The sequence below is a fragment of the Schistocerca americana genome, chromosome X (assembly GCF_021461395.2).
Source record: "Schistocerca americana isolate TAMUIC-IGC-003095 chromosome X, iqSchAmer2.1, whole genome shotgun sequence".
Taxonomy (NCBI): Eukaryota; Metazoa; Arthropoda; class Insecta; order Orthoptera; family Acrididae; genus Schistocerca; species Schistocerca americana.
The window spans coordinates 277420735-277438905 of NC_060130.1; the positions used below are offsets into that span (position 1 = coordinate 277420735).

General features: G+C 40.5%; 1 protein-coding gene across 3 annotated transcripts in view; it reads right to left on the reverse strand.

Moving 5' to 3' along the window:
* The window catches only part of LOC124555377, a 145973-nt gene that overhangs the window by 58629 nt on the left and 69173 nt on the right, over positions 1–18171 (reverse strand). For all 3 annotated transcript variants that reach the window (XM_047129268.1, XM_047129269.1, XM_047129267.1), the window contains 2 exons: positions 17250–17407; positions 8191–8282 (listed from right to left, as the gene is read on the reverse strand). In XM_047129268.1, the coding sequence (XP_046985224.1) occupies positions 8191–8282; positions 17250–17407 (250 nt within the window). The remainder of the gene's footprint in view (positions 1–8190; positions 8283–17249; positions 17408–18171) is intronic.

An 18171-nucleotide genomic window follows, 5' to 3' on the forward strand; every position in this document is an offset into this window, starting at 1 on the left:
CACCGCATCCACAACCAAATCTTACGATTTAAAACCCCGTCTTTGCAGGAAGTAGTGGACTTGCTAGACAGACAAGATACATTCGATATGGCTACTTAAGCGTTCGACATGACCTGGGGTGTGTGAACTGTTAGCACGGCACGGCCCTCCCACCCGGCCCCGGCAAGAGTGCCGCGCCGCACTGCGCTGCTCGCGTGCAAGTAAACGAGTTTCCAACCAGGAACCCACTAAGAAACTGAAATCTTGTCCGAACTGTTTTCGTGCCCACCCACAGGACAGTTGCCCATCTCGTCAGGCACAGTTTTATTTTTGTAATAAGAAAGGACATATGCAAGCTGTGTGTAGTAAGATAAACAAATTCACAACCTGTTACCCATTCACGTGATTTGTGTGGTCATCACCGCAATGGAAACTGCCGTGATCATGATTCACATCATCAGACTATGGATGTTAATGCCATTTTTTCAAGGCCTTCTGCTTCACGTGCTTCTACAGCTCGTCATGTGAATAAACAAGTTTTGCCAGATGCTTCCTCTCACATTCAGCGCGATGCAAGGAAACTTTTTGTGACTTTGAACATTTGTGGACGTTCTGTTCGGATGCAGATGGACACTGGTGCGTGTGTTTCTTTACGGAACAGATTAACATATGACTTGCTTTGTTCGCACCCGCTTTGTCGTTCACATTCCACACTTGACTGCATTTACTGGACAGGAAATTTCAATGCTCAGCATTGTTGTTTGCAAGTCACATATAGTGCAATGACGAAAACAGTGCCTTTCCATGAGATCCACTCTAGTGATGCTATGAACATTTTTGGCATGGACGCGTTTGAACTTTTTGGCCTCGCAATCCAGGACAATGTACTTTGTATCAACACTAGTGACCATGAAGACAGTGTTGCCGCACTATGCAATGATTTTGCTGAACTCTTTTCTGATGACCTTGGTTGTGGCACAGACTTTGGAGTGCATGTTGTAGTTAAAGACAATGCCATGCCTATTTTCCGGCGCACACGCCCAGTACCGCACGCACTGCGCGACGTCGTTGCTGCTGAACTTAAGCATTTGCAAGACAGTGGTGTCATTGAACCCGTTTCTGCTTCGCAATGAGCCTCACCTATAGTATGTATGATGAAACCAAACAGTCGTCTCTGGATTTGTGCTGACTAAGTCTACGGTAAATCCCAGACAGTGGTCGCTACGTTTTCCTTACCATGTCCTGAAGACATTTTTGATAAGCTTGGTGCGGGAAAATTCTTTTCCACGATTGACTTGCGGGATGCATGCTTTCAAATTCCGCTCAACGAGCAGTCGCAGCGTTATTTTGTGGTCAACACCCACCTTGGATTGTTCAAGTTTCACCGACTTCCGTTCGGTAGTCCTTCGGCTCCTGCTATTTTTCAAGAAAACTTGCAGTAGTTGTGTGCCACCGTCCCTGGTTGTTCCAGTTATCTGGACGAGGTTGTTATGTCAGGTCGAATCCCTGACGAACACTTGCAGAATTGGCGTGCCTTATTTACTGTACTCTAGCAGGCAGGACTCAAGTGTAACAGACAAGTACAATTTTTTTCCAGCTGAGATTCAGTATTTAGGAAGTATGATTAACGGACAGGGTATCCACCCCTCACCATCACATCTCTGTGGGATTAGGGACTTGCCAGCACCCAGGAACTTGAAAGAACTTCAGTCTGTGTTTGGCAAAATTACATATTATGTTTACATTCGGTTTATACCAAATGCAGCGCAGATTGCAGCGCCTTTGCATCGCCTTAGGCATAAGAATGTTCCTTTTGTTTGGTCTTTGGAATGTGATGCTGCTTTCCACAAGCTCAAATCTTCTTTGCTGAGTGATCGCTGTGTGATTCCTTTCGATCCCTCCAAATCAGTTGTTTTGGCTGTCCATGCATCTTCTCATGGCATCGGAGCAGTTCTCTTGCACCGCATTAATTCTGTCGATCGCTTTTGGGTCTAAGTTGGTCAATTCTGCCCAGCAAAACTATTCTCAAATCTAGAAAGAAGCTTTAGCTATTGTATATGGAGTGACAAAGTTTCATGATTTTTTGTACAGTCGTAAGTTCTATTTGGTCACCGACCATAAGCCTCTGACATCGTCGTTTCACCCATCAAAGCCAGTTCTAACCCGTACTGCAAAAAAGTTGCAACGTTAGTCTTTGTTTTTGTCTAACTACAACTATGAAATTTTGTTTCGGCCTGAGGCCCAGCATGGCAATGCCAATGCTTTGTCTCGCCTCCCTATCGGTCCTGACGAGTTTGATTCTTCCGAACTGTCATGCACGTTAATTGATTCGCAAGATAAGGAACTAGTTGATTATTTTCCAGTGGATTTTCGTCGCATTGCTTCTCCGACAGCTGGCAATGCTTCTTTGCATATTCTTCTGCAGTATATTTGTACTCAATGGACTCCATCTGCTATGTAGATTAGTGATCCCCTTGTTTGATGTTACTTTACGCAAAGTCACAACTTTGCTGTACACCACTGTGTTATTTTGTTACGAACTGACAATAATGAGTCTCATGCGGTTGTACGAGGGAGTGTCAAATGAAAACTTTAAACTTGTAATAACAAATCGAAATTTCGCGCAGTTATCCTGTAAGTTGGCAAGCGTGCTACAAACAGCGTGCAGAATGACCTGTAGGTGGCAGCATAATGCAGATGCACACATACAGTTGCAGTATCAGTATAAAGATGGCCGCCCCACTTGCGGCTTGCACTAGGGAAGAACAGCGTTCTGTTATTCGGTTTTTGCGTAGTGAAGGTGTGAAACCTATTGAAATTCATCGACGAATGAAGGTTCAGTACGGTGATGCATGTTTGTCACAGCAGCAAGTCTACGAATGTGTCACAGCAGCAAGTCTACGAATGGAGTAGGAAGTTCGCAAATGGTGTAACGTAAGTGGAAGATGCTGCTTGTCCAGGTCAGGCACAACCAGTTGTGACTCCACAGAACATTGCACCAGTTGAAGCCATAGTGAAGGAAAACCACCAAGTGACACTGAATGACATTGCAGCATGTTTACAGATTAGTCATGGGTCAGCACACCGCATTGTGCATGATGTGCTTCAGTTTCACAAAGTGCCTGCAAGATGGGTGCCACGGAAGCTGACTCCTCAAATGACAGAACGACGTGTTGATGCTTGTGAGGAACTTCAGCACTTTGAACGAGAAGGTGATGGCATTCTTGCAAGAATCGTTACTGGGGACGAAACCTGGGTTCACGTCCACCAACCGGAAATGAAAAGAGCGAGCAAGGAATGGCGCCATTCCTCATCACCAAAACCAAAGTAATTTTGAACAGAACCATCAGCAGCGAAGGTTATGCTGACTCTCTTTTGGGACGAAAAAGGCGTCATTTTGGAGCATTACATGCCTTGAGGGACCACTGTCACCAGTGCATCATACACAGATCTCCTAAAAAAATCATCTGCAGTCTGCAATTAAATCAAAGCGACGTGGATTGCTGTCAGCAGGTGTCCTTTTGCAACATGACAATGCAAGGCCCCACACTGCCCGTACAACAGTTGCAACAATCACAGACCTGCTTTTTGAGTGTCTTCCTCATCCATCATACTCACCAGACCTTGCCCCCAAGTGATTTCCATATGTTTGGACCACTCAAACACGCAATGGGAGGAAAGAAGTTCCGTTGTGATGAAGAGGTACACGACGCGATGCACGAGTGATTGCGTGGTGTACCAAAAGAATTTTTTTCTAAAGGAATTCATGCACTTTGTAAGTGCTGGAGAACTTGCATTGAGTGTGGGGGAGATTATGTTGAAAAGTGATACAGCTTTGTACCACTTCTGCACAATAAATAACATTTAAAAAATATTTTAGGTTTTCATTTGACTCACTCTCGTACCTCGTTCATTGCAGCTGGAAAGCCTCCACTTACTGCACGCTAGTCATTGGGGTATAGTGCGGACAAAGCAATTAGCATGTCGTCACTGCACTTGGGTCGGCACTGATAAACAAGTTGAGAATTTGCTCGCTAACTGTCACTCTTGCGCGGAGCATCAATCTGCTCCCCGTCAGCGTTTCTTTGCGTGGCTGACTCCTCCTGCACCTTGGCAGCGCGTTCATATTGATTTTGCGGGTCCTTTCTGGGACACCTGCTGGTTGATAGTTATTGATGCATACAGCAACTTCCCTTTTGTTGTACCTATGTCTTCTACTACATCTGCCAGTACTGTTCGGGCTTTGAAATATCTGTTTTGTATTGAGGGCCTTCCTGAAGTTATTGTATCCAACAATGGCTGCCAATTCGTGTACTCCTTTGAAGGGTTCTGTGCTGCTAATGGCATTCGCCATCTGACCTCAGCCCCGTTCCACCCCCAGTCGAATTGCGAGGCTGACGCTTTGTGTGTACGTTTAAGTCTCAGATGAGCAAGTTGCAAGCCACGCACTCGCACAAGAGATTTCCTTGCTTCCTATTGCTCCCAGCCGCATGGCGCCCGTTCCCCAGCAGAACTGCTACATGGCCGTGCCCACCGGCTGCTGCGCACTCCCACTACTCTGCCTCGTTCTGGGTTGGCACCGCATGATTTGGTGTTCTGTCGCGTTCTCTGTGGCAGGCAACGCTGGAAGCAAGGGTGCATTCTTCACCAGCTTGGCTGTGCCCCATTTGTCATTTCTGGCCCCTCTGGAATTGTCAAGCGACAACGGAACCAGATCTGTTGTGCTGTCCTCGGTTTTCTGCCGCTGGTTCTTTTGCGGCAGAATTGGATGCTCCATGGCTTCCACTGCCACAGCCCATGACTCCACTGACGGCATCTGTGGCGAGGGCACCATTGCCTACGCCGCCAGTCCAGTCTGCAGCATCAGGCAGGCACCTCTCGCGACCGCCGTGGCCCCACCTCTGACCGCCGTCACTGCCGTGTTCCTCCGCAGTGCCGGAGCCAATGGACGCTGCGGCTGCCGTCACACCACCACCACCCATGGAGGTTGTTGCTCCGCCTCCCCATCCGAGCATACCCAGTGGCGGTGTGGGCCACGGGCAGGCTTTGAACGGGACATTTTCCTCGCCCCCCTCGCGAGCAATTCGGAGACGCAGGTGTGCAACGTGCCCCAGCAGTTCCGCTGTCTGCCCCCTCAGTTGCACCGCCCCTGGGTCCCTCCACCCACCGTCGGAAGCACTACTCCACGACGGTGCACCGCTTCAGGGGGAGGGGTTTAGTATTGATAGTTCCGATGGCACAGTGTAGATGCACGCTCGTAGGTTGGCACTACAACAGCAGACGAACTACGCCGACCACAGGTCCCTCTCGCTGACGTTGTGGAGCTCAACGAGTGCTGCTCTGCTTTCTGCCCTATTTCATCAAGAGCAGACGGCCTGGATACATCGCTTCAACTTCAGAGTGTTTACTTACTATTGAGACTCCGTACTACTTACAATGGGGAGGGTGTTATTTTTTCAAGGGAGAGACCAGACAGCGAGATAATCGGTCTCATCAGATTAGGGGAGGACAGGGGATGGAAGTTGGCCGTGCCCTTTCAAAGGAATCATCCCGGCATTTGCCTAGAGCGATTTAGGGAAATCACGGAAAACCAAAATCAGGATGGCCGGGCGCAGGATTGAACTGTCGTCCTCCCGAATGCGACTTACAACGGGAATACTGTTTCGAACCTACATGCTCATCATCGCAAAGTTATGTAACCATTTATAAACTTGTTATTGCCTGTAGTAAACATCTTTAATTTTAAACACAATACCGATGTGCTTCACCTCTCCTGCTCCTACTTGCTTCCTTAATTCGGCCTATTTTGCAGATCACAGGAACAGACCCACGCACCACCTTCCAGGCAGGATACAAAACCTGTAACTTCAGTTGCCATCTAAAATAGTTCCCACATTCTGAATAATCTAACTGTTATGCCTTATTACTGTACAGAGAAGATAATATATTTGAATTTTTACCACTGATATTCCTAAACAAATAAATCATCTATTTGAAGGCAAGTTAATAATATTTCATTAATTTTGAGACTAATGTCCCAATTCAGTGACATATTTCAACAATCACATCTTTCTTTCAGCTACAGTTATTAACCTCTCATCAATGTATGATGCTATAAAAAAGTCTTACGGTCAATTGTATGAACATTGCTGAATGGAGATGATATTTAGCCCTAGTTCAGAAATTGAACTCTGTTCAGGAATCTATTCTGTTATGTAACCTAAACATGAATTCACTTCACAAAGTTCAAAATTTACCTCAATCAGCACAAATGAAGCTTGACCGCAGGCACTAATCACACATAGTAGATACATATTATTAATTACTGAAAATTAAATTTATTCCACTGCAAATGACATGAACTGATGTGCGGTTTTTCTTAGCAGCTACTCTACTCTTATTATTACCTATTGCATGTGCGCCACATTTTTCATTTTAAACTTTACAACTATTGCCTAAGCTATCAAAAATATCCAAGCACAAATTATCAGGACTACCTGTTTGGGGCCAAGAGAAAACATTTTATACTTTTCAGTCTGTTTTAAAAATATGCTTTATTAAAGTTTTTATTTTAATAATTATTTTCTGCTTTTTACTGTTGCGTGTGACAAATTTTTCAACTGATTTAAAAATTTTTTCACAAGATTAAAAGAGAGAGATAAATTTCAAGTTTATTTCAGTTTCCTGACAGCTGAGCCAACCAATATATTGCTTCTTCCTATGTATATCTCACAGGAAAACCATGAAGGTAAAAAAATTAGACAATTGAGCTCATTCTTACCATGAACCATATGTAACGAACAGAAAAAGGAGAAAATAGCAGTGGAATACAAAGTACCCTTTGCCACGCACCAGACAGGAAAGTGACTTAGTATTACACTGTCATCTAGTTCTGAGCTGTGTAGAAAGTTTGGAATCTCTAGGTCATCAGGAAGTTAGTTAGAAATAAATTGCAAAAGTTGTTCTGAACATACCAACATACATGAAAATGATGTAACAAAAACATGTTAAAATGCCGTTTTCCATACTAAACCATCCTCCCCTCATTATTTTCAGGTAGGATAAGCTTCTGGAAACACACAAGAGTGCAACTATAGCCAAGCTAGATCACTCAAAGCAATGTAAATCTGATAAAGATGTACTCTGTCAAATCTCCATACTCTGTGGCTAAGATTTTAGCAGTTTTAAAGTTATTCATTTGAAATCCTGTAACAGTAATCTCACTATCAAATGGGATACCCACAAATTTTACTAACTGTTCCAAATTAAGTACACTTATCATTCAAAATTCAGGTAGATTAAAGATTTAACAATCAAAATCAGAGATTTCTGCAGGAAAGATTCTAAATAATACAACCAATCTATTCACTGTTAATCAAAATAACACATTTCACAAAGAAGTGTCTTTCTACAGGGTTCCTCCTCATACACAATTTATCACTTAGAGATAATTGCAAATACAGTCCTAAGGTAATTGCAATTACAGTCCTACTAAAAACAGACAAGCAGGACACAGTCTTCTTACACGTTTGACGACACTCCCTAACCAAGTGTGTATCAGAATACACTTTCGCACAGGAAACATATGAAAATGGGAAATCAGCTGCAAACACCTATTACTTATGGATCTCTCATACAGGCCAAATTTCCTGACAGATTAAAACTGTCTGCCAGACCAAGACTCTAACCTAGAGACTGGCGATTTGTGGGCAATGCTCTTGCTAAACTGTTCAGGCCCAATTCATGATTGGACCCCTGTGAAAAGGGATAAGCAAGGCAATGGTTTTGTCACAACCTCAGTTGTTCGGTCTGGTTCCAACCTAATACACAAGGGATAACTGTTTCCCCACATTTACATTTTATGCTACAGAATCTAATCACTGTTTAGTTACATGCACCAAGAGAAAAAGAAAAATGACCTAGGAGTGTATTATTAGTAATACACATCTAGTACAAACAAATCATTTAAGTTGTCACTTACATTTACAGAGGACTTTAGTATTATTTTATGTGTATTTGCCTTTGTACATATATCTGACCAGGCAAATCTACAATCAAGGCATAGTTAATTCCAATTCCAACATGTATTTTAAAAATAACCACAATGCTTGCATGCAGATTCATTGTACATGTACTACAGCAGCAAAATAATTGAGGAGCAAAAAACTGTCCACAAATTACGAAAGTTAGCAGTTTTCTGTGTAGACCTACCTCATTTTCATCTTGCTTTCTGTATGAAGCTAAGGCTGCCTCAACTTCCTCAGGTAGATTTGGAGGGAATGTGATGTTTGTTTGTGCCCAAGCTTAAAGCAAGACAAAAAAAATATCCATTATTCATTGAAGATATGAAAGCATCCACATGGGGCAAAAATCACATATAGTTTTGTCACAACATGACTTCAATGAACCAGGAAATTAGCAAAACGTGTATCTGGAACAAAAGGTAATTTAACTTTTAAACACGAACAGGATTTTATTTAAGTGTTTTTACACAACCTTATTACTCTGGAATTTTGCGTCCACTGGATCATATACCCTTTCTTACTTCTCATTAAAGCATCTAAGTAGCTTTTTCACCAAGAACTGCCTGTTGTGTGTGTCAGTGAAGCAATCAACAGGACTGTCTCATCATACTGGTATTTCATAAGCCCTGAACACTCTTTCCATTAGTCTGACGATTCTGAAGTGTTGATTTCATTCCCCACTGACAACGCCCAAATTTTCAGGGAAAAAAACTGAGGTGACTGCTCGTCAAGCAACATAACTAGCTGAATTTTTCCAGCATGGTGGTTACATCCTTTTTGATTCTGAAGAACTTAATAACTCCATCCTCGAATAATATCACATCTTTGTAGCTTCACTCTCACTTAGTCTTTTTAATTCAAAATCTTAAACATGGCTGCCATTCAGCAACTGTATAAATTTGGAAAAAAAACTGCCTCAGTTGCAAACCAAAGGTTTATTCAGCCCTTGACCTAGGTTTCAATATTTCTAAACACATCTTCAGAAGAAGTGGGCCTTGTTATATCACATGGTGGTAAATTGCATTAGCTGAAGCTGAGCGGCTGTTGTCATATATAGAAGTCATACAAAAGTCAAAAAAACCACATGCCATGAATTAAAACAGCAGCCAGCTTACATTCAGCTTATGTCAGAATAAATGCATAAATGTATTTGCTCACTGGTAAAGGCTCTTGTCTACATAAATTTATAACAAGAGTCCAAAGAATAAAATATCTGCATAATCTAAATATTCACCACATCAGAGGCAAAGACCTTCATTCCATTGAAGATATGGTCTTGGGGAAATCAGATGAATCCTTTTGAAAAAGGCCATAGTTACGATAATAAGCACCTTTCACTGAAAGTTTCTCACTGTTGGTCAATGTTATCATTTAATCATCAGCACATACAGTATTTGACAAAAAAACTGATAACTGGCCAGCTGCTGCAGAGGCTAAGTCCAAGTCGTTCACTTAAGGTGGCCAATGCAGTTAATCACCCCTCAGAATTCTAATTACGGCAATATGCATGATCTCACAACACTGTAGAATGTGGAAGTGTCTGGAGGAAATCTTGTCCTTTCCTTGAGAAGCTGAAAGGCTGTAACTACTCATGGTGGTAAATGTCGTGCAATGTAGCCATGAAGTCATGAGATCGAATCCACTCCATTCCATTCCATTTTTTTGCGTTCGTCACATTTTGATTGTCTGCGGAAGTAGTCAGTCTGATGGAGCTCAAAAGTAATTCCCTTCACAATCTAACTCACCAGCAATACTAGAAATCTCCACAACAATTCCACCACACAGGTCACAGATGTCTCAAGACGAAGTTTACACGTGGGAGTTTCTTCACCCTACAGCAGCCCTCCGTAGCTAGCGACCAGCCGCACTCCGCTTGTCATCATCATCAGGCGTCGTACGACCAGGTGGATGCAGTGCTATGATTGTGTTTATCTGTCATTTTCCGATTTGAAGTTCTTTCATCTTGCAGTTACGTATTTGATTTTGCAAGTACGAAACTTATGAATGTTGTTCAAGAGTTGTGAAATAGAGTTCGAAGTGGAAAAAGTCTTAACATCTGAAATGCATAGTTTGCTCTGGGTTTAACAGAGGTGTGAGGACAGCAAGGCAGCTCAAGTATACTTTCACTGTGGGTGGAGCATGTGCTTTTGGGCAAAACATGTCAGCAAAGGATTTTACTGTTTCAAGAAATGTCGTTCATTGTCATGACTCATTTTCTACATTCAGGAAGTCTCATTAACAAACATACATGATGAACCGTGACCATTTAACTATAGTAAAACAGTAAAAATAAAAGGTGGGACTATTAATGCATTTTAGATCGAACGTCGTCATTTCACTCATTGAGAATTCCTAAGCAGTACTGTTACTGGTGTCTAGTTATGATTTCTTTATGTTAACTTCTTAAGTGAAATTGATGGTTGGGCCATAAGAAAAGACATCACCTTGAGGAAAGGGCAGTGTGACATAACATTTTTCAGCAGGTGTCTCAATGAGGATGTCATGCACTACAAAACCCTCTCCCGGGTTGCATCTATCGCAGCTGGTGTTTGTTGCCAACAACTAAGCATAATTCAGCTTACCATGGTAACCTTACGACGAAAATCTATTTTAACAGAACAGAAAGTACTGTAACACTAGCATGTCCATAACAGCACGAACGAATAAGATATTACTCATTCTCAACTTCAAAACAGTATGTTTTTGTTTGCTGTCGTATGTCAAACACAAACAGTATACAAATTTGGCATTTCATAGTTATAATTTATTTACTGACTTTGGATCTGAATGCCTTTGCTCTGTCACGAAAACGCTACAAATTCTTGTCTTCAGCGAGATTGGAACCGTGACCCAAAGCAGCCCTCTCTTCAAAAGCAAACATGCCTCTATCTTGCCACAATACTCAGATGAGAGTCAGCAGGTTGTAATATGACAGCACAGATGGACAGACTTGCAGAGACTCTCTCTACATGCTGCTAATCCACGATGCTAAACTCCCACTTGTCGGACTGTAGCTCAGGCTTATTTTCTGCTCATAAAAAAGAGTTGCTCAGCAGTGGGTGAATAGCATCCACACCCTGGTAACCTACACAAAACACAGACCCATAATAAACTAGTTCATTGCAGTGAAACGCCATATGCCTGTGTCTTTCTGGCAGCGTCTTTTTTTTTTTTTTTTTCTTTTTTCCATTTTTTTCTTTTTTCCTTCTTTTGCAGTAGACTGTCACCTCAGTTTGGAAGTGATAAACAACTGTTACAGTCTACCACACCATAACTCACACCCACTCCCTCCCTGCCCAACCACAACAACCATGGATGTAAGTGTTCCGAACTACCTTGCTGTCTTCACCCAGAGCAAACAATATATATCAAATGTTAAGATTTTTTTTCCACTTGCTCTCTCCTGAAAAACATTCATAAGTTTCAAGTGTGCAAAATCCAATGTGTAACAGCACAATAAAAACTTCAAATCAGAAAATGACAGATAAACATAATCATAGCACTGCACTAAGAGAAATTATGTCCCTTTCATAAACAATTGCTTCCCAAAAAACAGCTCTACAAAAACATCTCTCATGGATTACTTGCAAGGGGAAGACAGGAAGAAAATACGTCTGGACATTTGTTTTGCTTTACAGTAATATTGTTTCATTCACTGATTTGTCAGTGAAGAACAAAAGGAAAGCTGGAAGATTGGGGACTTAATGCCCCACTGACAACAAGGTCTTCCAATGCACAAGCAGGAATAGGATTGGGAAGCAGGATATTATCTGTGCCCTTTTAAAGTATACCATTCTAGCGTTTTCCTAAAGTGATTTGGGCAAACCATGTGAAACAATATGGATGGTCAGATGGATATTTCAGCTTCAGTCCTTCCATAAGGAAGGTCGGTCTGTGAGTCTGGGGACTTAAACAGCACAGTAATTTATTTCCCTAAGGATTATTTTACAATGACACAGGAGCTTCATACAAGGAACAGACATATGAATTTACACGTGTGTAATGAGAATAGGACACCTCACTCAGCACAAAGAATAGCTCTGTAATCTTAATTTTTGTTACCACATAAAAAGCGTTCCACTATCAGCAATCCACAATCAACACAGCCAAAATATACAATCATAGCCTTATGCTAAGGTTTTCCCCTTGAAGTTTTTCATTCAGTGTTCCTCAAAACAAAAGAACACAGTACCATTAACAAACCATAAAAAGACAAAATGTATCTCACACAGAATACAGGTTTTACAAAGTTTCAGTCGAATACAGTACAAGTACCAAAATCAGAATTTTATGAAGAACCATCAGTTGCAATAAAAACCTTTTGTGAAACATAAAAGCTGTGTATCAACCAGACTTCTAATCTGGAACACTGCCTGCCAAGTAAGTGTCCTGCTCAGTTTTGATTTGTCAGAATGTTTCAAAACAGAGCACATTCCGCTGCAGAGTGAATGACTCATTCTGGACCCATGAAACTTTGCATTATAAGCAATCAAATCAAGGATTCGCTGAGTATGTTCCAGGGTGTTGCCAACTAAGCTACTTTGATCAAAACTCAAAATTTAAAGATAATGAGAACTGAAAAACAATGCTGAAGCATTTCCTAGCTGGCAGTGTTCCAGACATTCCTAGTAACCAGAATGGGCAATGAAGAATGCACATCCACTGCAAGAAAGGCTAGGACATGCCATATAAAATGTTTGGGGAGCAGCTTTGATAATATGGTAACATGAACATACTGAAAAAAGTGGATAATGTAAGCATCTTTACCTTCTGTTACAAGAACTCAAAATTCTTACACAAGGGAGCAGTGAACGTGAGAACTGTAGAGTCAAATAACTGAGGTCTCCACACTGTCTTTTCTGTGTGCTTCCTCCTGGCATGTGCTCATTTCACAAGACGCAGCCTATGCCCACAGGAATGAATCCCGAGTCTTATGAGCTGACATATAAGATACATTGTATAAGTGCCCAATGCTACTGTTGAGGTACTACATATTTAAAGTTCATAGCAGAACAAAAGGGTCTCCAATGCAGAATACTAAATCCAATAACTAACTTGGGAAAAGGCCAGCCTACTTGTGCTAAAACTTCACAAATCCTGCATATGAGAAGGGTCCAGTAATCCAAACAATGGAAAGAAGATAGGCTTTCAAGATATGTAGCATATTTTATTTATGGGTGAAAAGCAAACAAATTGCATTTCATTCCAGTAATATACATGTTATTCAACACCCACTGACCTTAGTCATCAGACAATACTGCAACAGAATTTCAGTCTTAGAATTACTGTTGAACCTTCCTATTTTTAGTATCATCCTCATGGACATCAACTGAATGCTAACATTTCTTCCACTATTTTCCCTCTGGGACAAATTTATTGCCATGATAACAAGTTTCCATTAGCCATATGCATGTAAATTTTCTTTGAACCATCTGAAGTACAATATTGCATGCTGCTTCTGTCACAGTTCTGCAGATTCAACAGGGATTCTCTGTCACAAACAAAAATTTTTACACTTTATACACAATACCCTTCATTTGAGTCCCAGTATCTTGGAAATGGGCGATATTAAACCAAAAACAAACTGAACAGAATGCAGCGAACATATATGAGAAAAATCAACTGTACCAAACAGTAGACACACAAAAGACAATCATTCACAACAGCATCACAGTTGTACTGATGGCGTATGTGTGAATCAGGCACTTGCACACCATGTACAAAGGAATATGGTAGTCATCACTTCCCTACAATGCTACTCAGAATGGTTGCAGCAGAAAATACACTGTGGCTGCACAGTATTAAGTCATCAGTTAAGCTAAAGGCTTCTCACCACCTGTTATAGAAGAGGGAAAGAGTGGGAGAACAGTTATTTGCACTAAAGCCATCACTTTCGCTGTTCCTTAGCACTGTTGCCAATATTGTCTAAGACATCCAATAAAGCCATCTACCTCTCAGACTACAATATAAACATCAGATAAGGAGATGCATTTTTTTTTATCTAGTAATCTGGAGATCTGGATCCTGGAGACCACTGTGTACAGCAAGATTTTGCTTTGTCATTATGGACTGACTGTAGCTCAGTGACTGAGTAGATATGGTACAGGCAACAAATCCAAAGATTTGGGTTCAATCCCATGTCAAGTCTTAAACCTTTCCTGTCACTGCTTTCACCTTTGACAATGCATTGTGTATGTGAAAAATGCTAACTAGCTGCCTAGTTTCAATTCCACATGATGGAAGACCCGTATCATCCAATAGGGGCCCCTCACACAGACACTCATGACTATGCCATTTAGGGTCCATGCAGATGCCATCTCATGATCCAGACACATGTGTATTTAAGATGCTGGTCAGATGCATCCTGTACCTGCATGCCAGTACATTTTGATAATGTGCATGCAACAGAAATGCAGCAATGCATGGCATGTGACATTCTCACAAGGGTCTTCTCAGTTGCCTACAGTACATGAAACGATTGTTGTGCACTCTCCCACAGATTCTTGCCAGGAACCTGTAGTATGTGACGTGATCATGAGATTCCCCATGCTGGATGAAGAAAGAAACTAAAGAAAATTTGTGACAGTTAAGTGGAAGGTCTCTCTCTTATATTTTTGTACCATCTTTGTTGTACTACGATTTGCTTTTCTTTACCATTGATCAAGAGCTGCCAGTGTGAGGTATTATAACATGTATGCTTCTGTGGGTGAGGGTAAATCTCTTGCTGAGTGAGAATGATGAATATGGTATTGACCAAAAAGGAATTGATGAAGTCAATGAGTATACAACTGATGATGGGGTAGTCTTTGATGATATCCAATATCATATCACATTGTTCATTCTTTAATAGTTTCAATAGTTACTTTGGTAACTGTCTCATAACTAATCAAAGGGATAAGATTGTGACAATACCTGTACTTATACCCACAGAACCACATTATCTTTTATTTATGCTCATACTGGTAACTGCAGTACCTACTGCTGCAGTAGTGGTTATAAAGTGTGTTCAGTTCAGTTCATGGAAAATGACAGCAACTAATCCATAAACAATGCACGATTTTGGAAGTGATGGAACTCCACACAGTTGCACATACTTGGGTGCGAGTTGCACCATTTACATATGGCCCTTCCAGGTGCCACTCTTGCATGCTGTGTTACACACAGATAAGAACTTGTACCTAAATTTCTCTCTACGTACCTGAATGTTACACTTCAACTCACAGTCAGGCACAAATGAAGATATGTCTCACTCAGTTTCATTGTTAAAATTGTTCGTCTGAGGGGTCTCTAAAGCCTAGTAAAACACTGTTGTGTACTACCTGAACTATACACCAGATAAAGACTTACTTAGTGGACTACGAAAAGGTAGCTATCAATAATCCTTTGGATCTCAAGGTGGATTCAGTGAGTTTTTCAACTACTGAGTTAGGGCAATCTCAGCATGTAAGGTTATGCCAGGGAAATTGCAGAAGTCAAGGGCACACACTTTCCATTATACTCCAAAAACCAATGCCTGACCACATCCACAAAATTCGCTATTTTAGTTTATACATGTCACATAGTATTGCACATTTACTAGGCATACCGATTTCTTTAAGGGGGCAGGACGTCAAATGGGTCGACTTGGAGCAGGAGAGGCACCACAGGGTATTTTAATTTCCACTGTGTATCCTTTCACAAATAGATTCTTACAACTTTGTCAGCATGACCAAGAAGGATTCAAGATTCACATTCATAGCAATGAAAGTTCAAAAACATAACCAAATAATTTTTTTAAAAAGTGAAATTTCATAATTTTTTTTAAAAAGTGAAATTTCATAATTTTTTCACTTTGCTGCATTTGTTGCTATAGGTACACTTTTCTTCATAAGTAAGAGAGAGTCTTCGATGAATTTTGCACAGCATACAAACCATACTTACATGTGTATGAAACTCTAGAATTTATTAATTTATGGAAAAATGAATGAGCTGTTACATTTTTAACTTCATGTTTAGAAGAAACTCAAATTTTATAATTATTTATCTCAACTCTTACCACAGATTTTAATAGATTTGGAAAATTCTAGAGTTTTGCATTAAGGAGTTTGTGTTTAACAAGCAGTGCAAAATTCGTGGAAGAATCTCTCTTACTTATGAAGAAAAGTGTACCTATAGCAACAAATGAAGCGAATAGTAAGTGAAAAAATTATGAAATTTCACATGTAAAAAAAAAATTTATTTCCTTATGTTTTTGAGCTTTTACTGCTACGAGTGTGAATCCTGAATCCTTCCTGGTCATGCTGACACAGTTTTATGAATTTATTTGTACAAGTATAGACAATGGAATTTAAAATGTTCTGTGGTGTCTCTCCTGCTCCAAGTCGGCCCGTTTGACGTCCTACCCACCTTAAGATATAGGTATTCTGTCACACAGTAAAAGCCCCACTGATGACCCCTTTCTCAGTATCTATGAACTGTGGATTCATACCAAATCAGCCTGGCTGGAGATGCTCCAGAATCAGTACGGGAGATATAAAACAGTTCGTATGACCTTGCAAAAGCAACTGATTGTATTGATCTGAAGAAGTACAAACAAGCATCTGATTATATTGATCTGAAGAAGTACAAACCAGTCACTTTGTTAGTATGGATCACAATCAAAATCCACTGACACATCAATCAAAAGCACAACTAATTAAATTTGCAATAAAATTTCTGATCACTTTTCAAGATATTACAATAAGTGATGCATCTTCATCAATAACTGTTGAGCAGGTTGAGGAAAAGCAAAATGCACACATGCAAGGGTGCTGTAATTTTTCTTATTTTGGTAATAGTTTCCACATTATCTTCTGTAAAATTGTTGACTATTATTCTCTATAATTAATGAAAACAAACACTTGGGCAAAAAATATTAACTGCATATAAATGTGCAGTAGCGGTAACATGCAGTCCATGTGCTCATGTAGCCTGTAGACAACTGTTTAAACAACTAGGCATACAAACAAGAATCTCTGATACTCACCAATATGAAACACATTATTATACTAAAATAAACATGATAGCTCAAAACTCTCACTGAACCACTTACCCAATTTCTACTTGAAACTGAAACTTTTTAAAATTACTGATTTTAATGTATGAATTTTTCTAATTCTCTTCCTATTCAATTTTTTGTTTTCTCAAGGTAGCCACAATAAACAGATAAACAACATTTAAAAACTGAGACAGGCTTGTTCTGTGAATAAGAAATGAAGATATGCTTACTGGTACTAAGATTAATATCATGCTGAAGAGTTGATGGGTCACAGGTATATGGCAAAGAAATATCCTCATCATCCCGCTCCTCTTCTGGATTTAATAAAAATGAATTTACCACTTTGTCAGGTGTGACAAAGAGATCTTTAGATTCATCTGCAAAAAACCTGAAAAGCGAATTAGTCTTCATTAGGGCTGTTTAATGTAAATAATGAGCAAATATTTTTTGCAGCAAACATTTTCTGACAGCTTAGCCGAGAGCACTTCACTGAGTAACTTTGTGAGGTGACAAGGACCTGCCTGTGGTGGACTCAGCAATTTGATATCAGTTATAAACTATCTTTATCTATAACACAACAACAACACATTTGATTTACCATGCCCTGTGCCATTCATGCAATTTAAAATGTCGTATCCACATAAAATATGGTTTCACTATAAGAATGATCTGTATCTTCACACACTGTATCTGCACCCACTCTCTCTTTCAGAAGAAAAAAAATAAAAATAAAATAAAATAAAAACTTGACTTGAACTGCTTAGATGACTCGGTCATCCTGTATAGCTCATTTCAGAGCAATAAACGAAACTGCTGTAACAGTCCTGTATGTTACTGGCTGGTATTCCTTCATGGCTGATCATGTATGTGAGGAATGTGGAGATAAAGAACAGAACATATATGCTTCTGTGTAAAGTGAAGAAGCTCAAGCATCTGCAAAACCTTGGCAAGACTTCCAGCTTCCTGGGGCACGAGCTGCTTCCGACTAAAAATGTGGCGCCCACATTTGGCCAGGCTGGGTATGAGGGACTTTTTAGAGCGGACTAGACGACAGTAGTTGTAGTAGAGATACTGTTGTTTATTGGTAGGTTGAACGTGAATATGTTTTACGAAGATCAATGAAGTGAAGGCAACACACACGAAAGTAGCTCA